Source organism: Hyposmocoma kahamanoa, unplaced genomic scaffold (assembly GCF_003589595.1).
Source record: "Hyposmocoma kahamanoa isolate Upper Pololo Valley unplaced genomic scaffold, ASM358959v1 64, whole genome shotgun sequence".
Taxonomy (NCBI): domain Eukaryota; kingdom Metazoa; phylum Arthropoda; class Insecta; order Lepidoptera; family Cosmopterigidae; genus Hyposmocoma; species Hyposmocoma kahamanoa.
In genome coordinates, this window is record NW_020653852.1 from 9,178,518 (window position 1) to 9,186,490 (window position 7,973).

At 35.5% G+C, this 7,973-nt stretch overlaps 1 protein-coding gene across 1 annotated transcript; it reads right to left on the bottom strand.

Annotated features, from left to right (window-relative positions):
- Positions 1–782: 782 nt before the first annotated feature.
- On the bottom strand, positions 783–3,679 carry LOC113230850. The gene is made up of 4 exons (XM_026464949.1): positions 3,652–3,679; positions 3,145–3,311; positions 2,501–2,584; positions 783–1,356 (listed from the first exon to the last, which is right to left on the bottom strand). The coding sequence occupies exons 1-4, from the start codon at positions 3,677–3,679 to the stop codon at positions 1,054–1,056; spliced, it is 582 nt and encodes a 193-aa protein (XP_026320734.1). The 3' UTR covers positions 783–1,053.
- Positions 3,680–7,973: the final 4,294 nt, after the last annotated feature.

The window sequence follows — 7,973 nt, forward strand, 5'->3', positions numbered from 1 at the left end:
AGGCTCAATAAACTTTAGGGCAATGAAAAAGGGCTTAAAGTACGCAACGCGAAGTTTTTCCACCTATTTTTAGTTTCATTTAGTATTTACTTAATATACATTATTTATAATATTGTAAGAAATCCAAGATTTCGTTTTCCGTGAATATTGGCAAACTTATGTTATACAACAATATTGTGAAATACTAAAACATCAAATACAAGTTAATTCCTACTGTTACGCGTCTACTTCGTGTGTTGTTGAATAGCATACTAGTATAAATATTTAGCATATTCTTACAAAAAATACAATATTAAAATTAACATTACTTATAAGCTCAGACAATATGATTGTAAGATATAAATTAAGATAAGTGAATAAAAAAATTACTAGACTAGTGGAAAACCAAACAATCGCAATTCAATGAAGTCGAATAAATCCATTTATTGAAAATCTGTTTCATAAAACTGAACATATATTTTCAAAAGCTATATAAGTGGGTAGTTCAACATCAACTTCAGAATTGAAACAATGTAATACACATTGCTAAAGAAAAGTTGTTTTCAGAATAAAATAAATGCAAATTGTCCTGTTTCTCCAATATTTTCATAAATAGGTACCTTACAAATTAATATAGCATTCTTTAATTCTTACTCATTAGTTATAATATCATGATTGGAACATTATTCCAACCATTTGCATTTATTTTTCTTTACCCCACTGGTCCAATTTTATTTTACATTTTCTTTGCTATAAAATAACAAAATACAACACGAACCTCATTTTCAAATAAAAACAAAATTATTAATAAAAAATACAAAACTTACGCTGGAAGTTGACGCCTTTCAAAGCGATATATGTGTTACTAAGTGAAAAAATTAAAATTGAATTCCACAAAATAGCGAGATACAAGGTCAAGAGCACGTCAAGTTTGACACTTAAGACTTAAATCCAACTCTATGCCGCTTACGACAAGAACGGTCCAAAGCACAAAGTGTCAAGTTTGATGTGCTCTTGACTGTACCTTACAAAATATTTGCCAATCTTAAAAAGACAAAACAACTGAACAACGATTCACTTACGCAGACAGCAGAACATGTTGCAGAAAAAGGTCGGGGCAACCGGTACAGCTTTCATCGGCGAAGATGTTGGCACCCTCTGGTATTTTGAAGGTTGCATAGGGATCACAAGTTCTAGCACGGAGGTGTCATCATCTTCGTCTGACGCCGTCAATTCGATTTCGAAGAGTGGCGAAGAACCTCGATCAGTGTCAAGGTGATCGCAACCATTGATGAATTCTTGACGAATGCGTTTCAATTCCCAGAGGACATCGTGCCCGTGATCTGATTCTGGCTGCTGCTGCTCGGCCCTTGCTTTCTGCAATTCATACATTGAAAAATGACATTATGTTATCGGCAATGTATTTGATGCGGTATTCTATAGAATACCCAAAACAGTCAGGCAATTAATGAAATAATCTCTATTATACACTTGTAGAGCTAGCAACACAGTGCGCGACTTGCGCGAGAGCCACATAAAGCTCGTTCTCGCAATTTGATCTCGCGTTTATGTGGCCCTCGCGCGAGTCGCACCTTGTCGTACTAGAGCCTCTGGTCTAGGTATTCTATACAATGCCGAACGTGCATTAGGCAATGTATAAAATTTATTAAATGTATTTAAAAGGTGCACAAAGCAATGTAATAACGCACTCACGCACACACTCAACATAGCCCCGCACTAGGGAAACCCTGTGTCGCGGGTGCTATGGACACACACATAGACAACCTCAAATTACACCCAAACTCACGAGAGAAATAAATGTAGGCCATATAAATATTTCTCCCGGTCCGGGACCTCTGCGTGGCAGTCCGGCATGGTAACCGTTTGGCCGCGGAGGCAGTCAAATGTGATACTATGAAGTGCTTGTGTGTTAATAAGACCATTTTATTCACTTCCAAATGTCACAATAGTTTATCTTGTAAGAATAAATAGATAATTAGAAGAATTGCTAATTAAAGTACGAATTTGTTTAAGAAAATCTCCACTTATTCGAACTAAATATTATATTACAGCAGCAACGGAAACTGATATCGACACTTTTTTTACGCACACTCTGATAGCCCCGCACTAGGGAAAACCTGTATAGCGGATGTCATGAACACATACATAGACAACGACAAATTACACCCATACTTGGTACTTGGTACTTGGTGTAACGGGCTAGTGTCCGCAACTCGACGTCAAGGCGCCTATTTTGCGCCTATTACACCCATACTCACGAGTGGATAGAATGTAGTCCATACTAATATGTCTCCCGGCCCGGGAATCGCACCCGGGAACTCTGAGTAACCGCTCGGCCACGGAGGCAGTATATATACTTATATAATATAATATAATATATACTTATTGCGTGTATATTTAAAAAAAAAATCTTTGAATTTAGTGTACAGGACAAAAATAAGGTTTACAACAAAAACTCGTCTTAAAATTTTCAATTTATTATGGAGGTATACCAACTTACAAAAAATATCTGTTCATTGGTCTTGCCCCTCATCCACGGCTGTTTCACAATTGGCTCCTCCTCGCTACCACTCTGGTCACTCGCCTAAAAAGATAAGAAAGCTATTAGTAGTATCAGTAGTTATTGTAGATTGCAACATATACTTAAAATAAAAAAAATACTTGAGTGGATCTAAGAAGTTTATAATTCAACAAATTATTTACCTTTTGGGTAAAAACTAAGTAGTGTACTGCATTTTAATATCTTCGCTTATAAGTATTTGCAATATGTGATTGAAAAAAAATTACATAAGTAGGTAAATAATAAAAAATAACAGATATGTAGATTTGTGGGCGTGTTTCGTAGCGGTAGAGCTCCTTGTGAAAGAGTTCGTCCGGGGAAATACTGCCACCTATTCCTGCCGTCAAGCAGTAATGTGAGCATTACTGTGTTCCAGTTTTGAAGGGTAAGGGTGCTGGTGAAATTACATGCACATGGGATATGTCAAATGATGGCTCAGGGTGACGGGCGCAGTGGCAGTGTCCCTCAGATCTTGGCGATTTTAAGCTTTGAATGGCACTGCAACTGTCATGAATAGGAGTGTCGATTACCACTAGTCGTGCAACTAGCTCGTCCCGTCTCATCATAAAAAAAAATTAACTTACATCACCTCTTCCGTTACAGATGGGCCACTGACCACGGTAGGCAGCATCATCGCTGTCGATACCGCTGTCCTCCCGCTCCGTGTAGAACGGAGCGTCTACCAGCAGCCCGTTGCGGCCCCGTCGAATTCCTTCGCCTGCCAGCTTGAAGCTTTTTCTGTTGCCACTTACTAGTTAACACCCCTGAAATAAAACAATATCTACCGATTAATTTCCAGAATTTGAAAAATTTACGTCCAACTTAATCTTATCAATAATTGTTGCCTAAAAATTATTGTGTTCATGATGGATCACTGACTCCTAAGATACAAGTTTTCTTAATTTAGAAGTCAGGGTATCACTTAATTGTTACAAAAAACTGCACACACGTAATGTACCACCAAATGTTATTTTTGTGAATAAATATAGTTACTATTACTATATTACAATTAATAGCATAATAAAAAAATGTTCGAAAATAATAAACAATAAAAATGTTTCAATTTCGAATAGTGACAAAGCGGAATTTACACCGTCTATTCCTGGTCTTCAAATTCATGTTCAAACATTCTTATATTCCCAATATACGTTACAGAACAAAGACAACACACAGATAATCAGATAAATAAAAAAATAAATACAAAATTAACCTTAATTCCTAAAGACTATTAATCTCTAGATGTCTCTATTACGTTTCATACCCAATTACGTTTCAAAACTAGCTATGTCGGCACCTAAGAGAATACATAACGACCGCCTTATTTAGCCACTCTATAAGAAGTCCTTGATCGTAACATGTTTTATATTCACAAAGACATTACAAAAAAGATTGATGCGACTGTCGACATCGAGTACATTAAACAATGTTAACGATCTTGGTAGAAAACGGATTTAAACAAAAATACGAAAATTTATTACAGTCGTGAAGTTCTAAAGTGGCACTCAAGGAGACACTGTTAGTACATCTCCTATATATTTTATTCACAGGTCGCTTTGCACGACATATACAGGAAGGTTCTGAATTGCCTTAACTAGGAACCACTAACTATCCAACTAAAACTTAACGATAAAAAACAAGCTCTATAACGACTGTTTATCAGTTCCCTTAAACACCTATAGTTGTACGACTTCTTATAGTCTGAATTAAGCACCGACGTTATACTTAGAGACTCTTTAGTAGGTTGATATAACTCCAATAGTAGTAAACAAGTGGTATAGTAGTGCTACAGTAGCGACTCTTATTACCGTATATTATAGCCGTATTTTTTGCCCAAAGTTCTATGATAACTGTAAGATGTTTTCTTTTATAGCTTAAATTACAAATACGCTGAAATAGTGACAAAAAGCTCGTTGCATGGTATTGTATTATTTTTTTACGCAATTTTATAGAAATATCTCTACCTCGTACTAAACATTATGTCATAGTACGCGTGTTGTGTGTGTTAATATCGTGATCGTAATGGCAACGGGTTAGAAATGAAATGCTAAGTACTTAATTGCCTCAGTGGCCGAAAGGTTACTGCCACGCTGAGGTCCCAGGTTCATCACGCTGAGGGCGTGTCCATAGCACCCGCGACACAGGTTTTCCCTAGTGCGGGCTATGTTGAGTGTGTGCGTTAGTATTTTTATAATTTTTGACAACCATTATTACTAAGTAAATAAGGAAGATACTATTGCGGTTGTAAGTTTTCCGTTATATATGATGTTATATATATACGTTGTTATATATGATGTTTTCAATCTAAATTTTTAAATATGTTTACGTTTTAATATAAATCGTAAATATAAAAAGACTAATGGAACATTTTTTTTGTAATTATGTTAATTTAACGGGTTAGCATTGTGAATGGGTATCCTAAGATAAATATATCTTATATTATTTAAAGACTGAACAATAAATTAAACTATATTTCCATGTCATTTCTGGCATTTTCAGGTTATATTTGTAAATAAAAATGGCGTTATCGTCTGTAACTCTTAATCACTCCAATATCTCTATCTTACCTTTAAAAGCACAATTTAATCTGATTCTAGTGCTCTAACTTAATTCAGAACCTAGTTTTTAACTTTTGACTTCAAGCAGTCTTGTTAAACAGCTTTGGGTGATTTAGTAGGGCATCTTAAATATGGAACATCTTAAAATGGCTTTAAGAGTAACGTTTCTTCAATTTCTCTTATAGCACAAAACAACTACACAGTGATTTTAAATTTTTATTAATTGATATTCAATTATTTTTTGTGAAATTACTCAACTAGTGTGTTATTATTATTGATACAAGGATCGAACACTCAGAAAAATTCCATCGATCCGGCCCGATTCGAACCGACGTGTTCTAGCATACCGTGGCAGACGCTATACCAATTAAGCCACGGAACGAATCAGCGGACCTCTCTCGCCAGAGCCGGTAGCTGGTATCTAACTAGGTGATAAAATTTTAATAGATTTCTCATAGATGGCGCTACGACTACAAAGTCGTTCAAAAACCAAACACAACGACACGACAACAAGTTCATAGAAAAATTTGTGAGGTCCGCTGGTTCGTTCCGTGGCTTAATTGTTATAGCGTCTGGCACGATATGCTAAAAGACGTCGATTCGAATCCGGCCGAATCGAAGAATTTTTTTCTGAGTGTTTGATCTTTGTATTAATAATTATAACTACACAGTGATTCAACGGGATATCCTAACTCCGTCATATCACTGTGTCGATTAGAGTTATAAGAATTACTGTTATAACATTTATATAGCTTTAAGATTTTAATATAGCTGATTTAATACAATAAGCGACATTTAGCGCTAGAAGATAAATATAAGACTGCTATAGAGCGATAGCGTTAACATACGTTAATAAGCATTACAAAAGAGCATTCAATGTTAAAGCAGCCAGTAGCTGTAAGAACAACCTGTACCGTGATAGCTTATAGCACCACTTTACAGCTTTAAGCTGTTACTTTTTCTTATTTGTATTAAATCACTTTACAATCGTCAGTTGATTAATGTATTAATTTATCTCCATAGTGCCACCAAAAGCAGTTTAAAGTGTAATCCATAGCTTTTAAGTTTATTTAAAAAGAGCAATCCCTAGAGTTTCTTGCCCGTTCATCTTAGGGAACTCAGCGTAGTGAACGAGCAGTAGCTTAAAAGTGACGTTTTCAAATGTAAATTTATTTTACCCTTGGAATAAATAATTCTTAGACTTTGACTTAACCTGTTGCAATAGATCAGACGGAGATGTACTATGTACCGTTCCATACGTGATGAGTTAATAGACTACGTCGACGTGCCCTCGACTCGCCATTGAAGACTATAATACCAAAAAAATGCAATGGCAGTTGAATAGTAGCTCGATGACTAACCACTGACGAGTGACGTTTTAGCAGAATATCAGACGTACAAAATCCTGCCATTAAACACTCTACCGACACACAAACGAGATATAATTGCCTCCGTGGCCGAACGGTTACCATGCCGGACTGCCACGCAGAGGTCCCAGGTTCGATTCCCGGGCCGGGAGAATAATTTATATGGTCTACATTTATTTCTCTCGTGATTTTGGGCGTAATTTGTGGTTGTCTATGTGTGTCCATGGCACCCGCGACACAGGGTTTCCCTAGTGCGGGGCTATGTCGAGTGTGTGCGTTATTATTATTATTATTATTATCATATTATATAGTCAGATTATATAATTATCATAATTGAAAGAGAATAGGAGTTGTTGTTTATAAATTTATTCAAATCTTTACTTTTTCAAGGAAGGCCACGCATTGACTTTAGGTAACTATGATTTATAAGTAATCTTTCCACTGTATTTAATTAACGTAACGATTAAGATATTTTCTATGTAATATAAACAGGTTTCTAAAAAACAATAACATGTCAAAAACGATTACAAGATGACTTTAATTTCGGGAATCACGTAACATTGGGTGAAAAAGTTAAATACTGTATGTAGATGATCTGTCCTGTTGTTTTATTCTGATACACAACATTTCCGAAACTATTATTGGTGATTTCTATTACATGGCACCTAATACTTTTCTGGAATATGTCTTGGAAACTACTATAACTATTTCTGGAAAATCAATCTGCAACAGATGGCACATGCGTTTTATGCACCTCTAAATCAATACGGCACATTACCTGAAATCTATGGTCGCAAGAGAATTTTGGTGTTCAAAAAATCACATTTGCTTTTAAGTTATTATATCGGTAGCTTATTTTATTTATAAATGTTTCAAAAATAGCATAGAAATTAGAAAATATATAATTAATCACATTACTATTTTCGACCTTACCACTGGAACAATAAAGTAAATATTTAAACGTCACTTGCACAGCTGCCTGAAGATTATATGATTTATTCAACGAAATATAATTCATAACGATCGATAACGAAACTAATGTTATTATAACAACGTGTCATATGAAGCCACTATCGACATCCGAGTAATACCATTAGGCACTTAACGGATTGCATTTCCAACAAGGCATCATTTAAAACACAATTATTTTCATAACATTACTGTCTTTACAATTCATCATCTGAAACGTTCTATTATCAACTGAGAAAGATTTATAAAGGAATCTTACCAATTGAAGGGAAAATGCTGTCCACGAAATCCGTAGATGTTGCGATAGCCGGCAGAAATCAAATACGTCACGGAGGAGCTACAGTTCTCTCCCTGACGAAACTACGGTCTCAAAGGGGAGCGCCCCCCACCCTGTTTCCATGACAACCGACCTCTGCGCGCGCAGTATAATCCACAATTCGAATTTTGTGAAATTTATTTACGAAATTGTCAAACTTTCAACAATTACGTTTTTGTATGAAGTCTGAATTAATTTAATTTTGT

Coding starts and splice junctions, on each gene's coding strand:
- LOC113230850 (XM_026464949.1), bottom strand. CDS start 3,679: ATGAATTTGAAGACCAGGAATAGACGGT. Junction 3,312..3,651: donor GAAGACCAGGAATAGACGGT/GTAAATTCCGCT, acceptor GGTGTTAACTAG/TAAGTGGCAACAGAAAAAGC. Junction 2,585..3,144: donor TCTGTAACGGAAGAGGTGAT/GTAAGTTAATTT, acceptor TTATCTTTTTAG/GCGAGTGACCAGAGTGGTAG.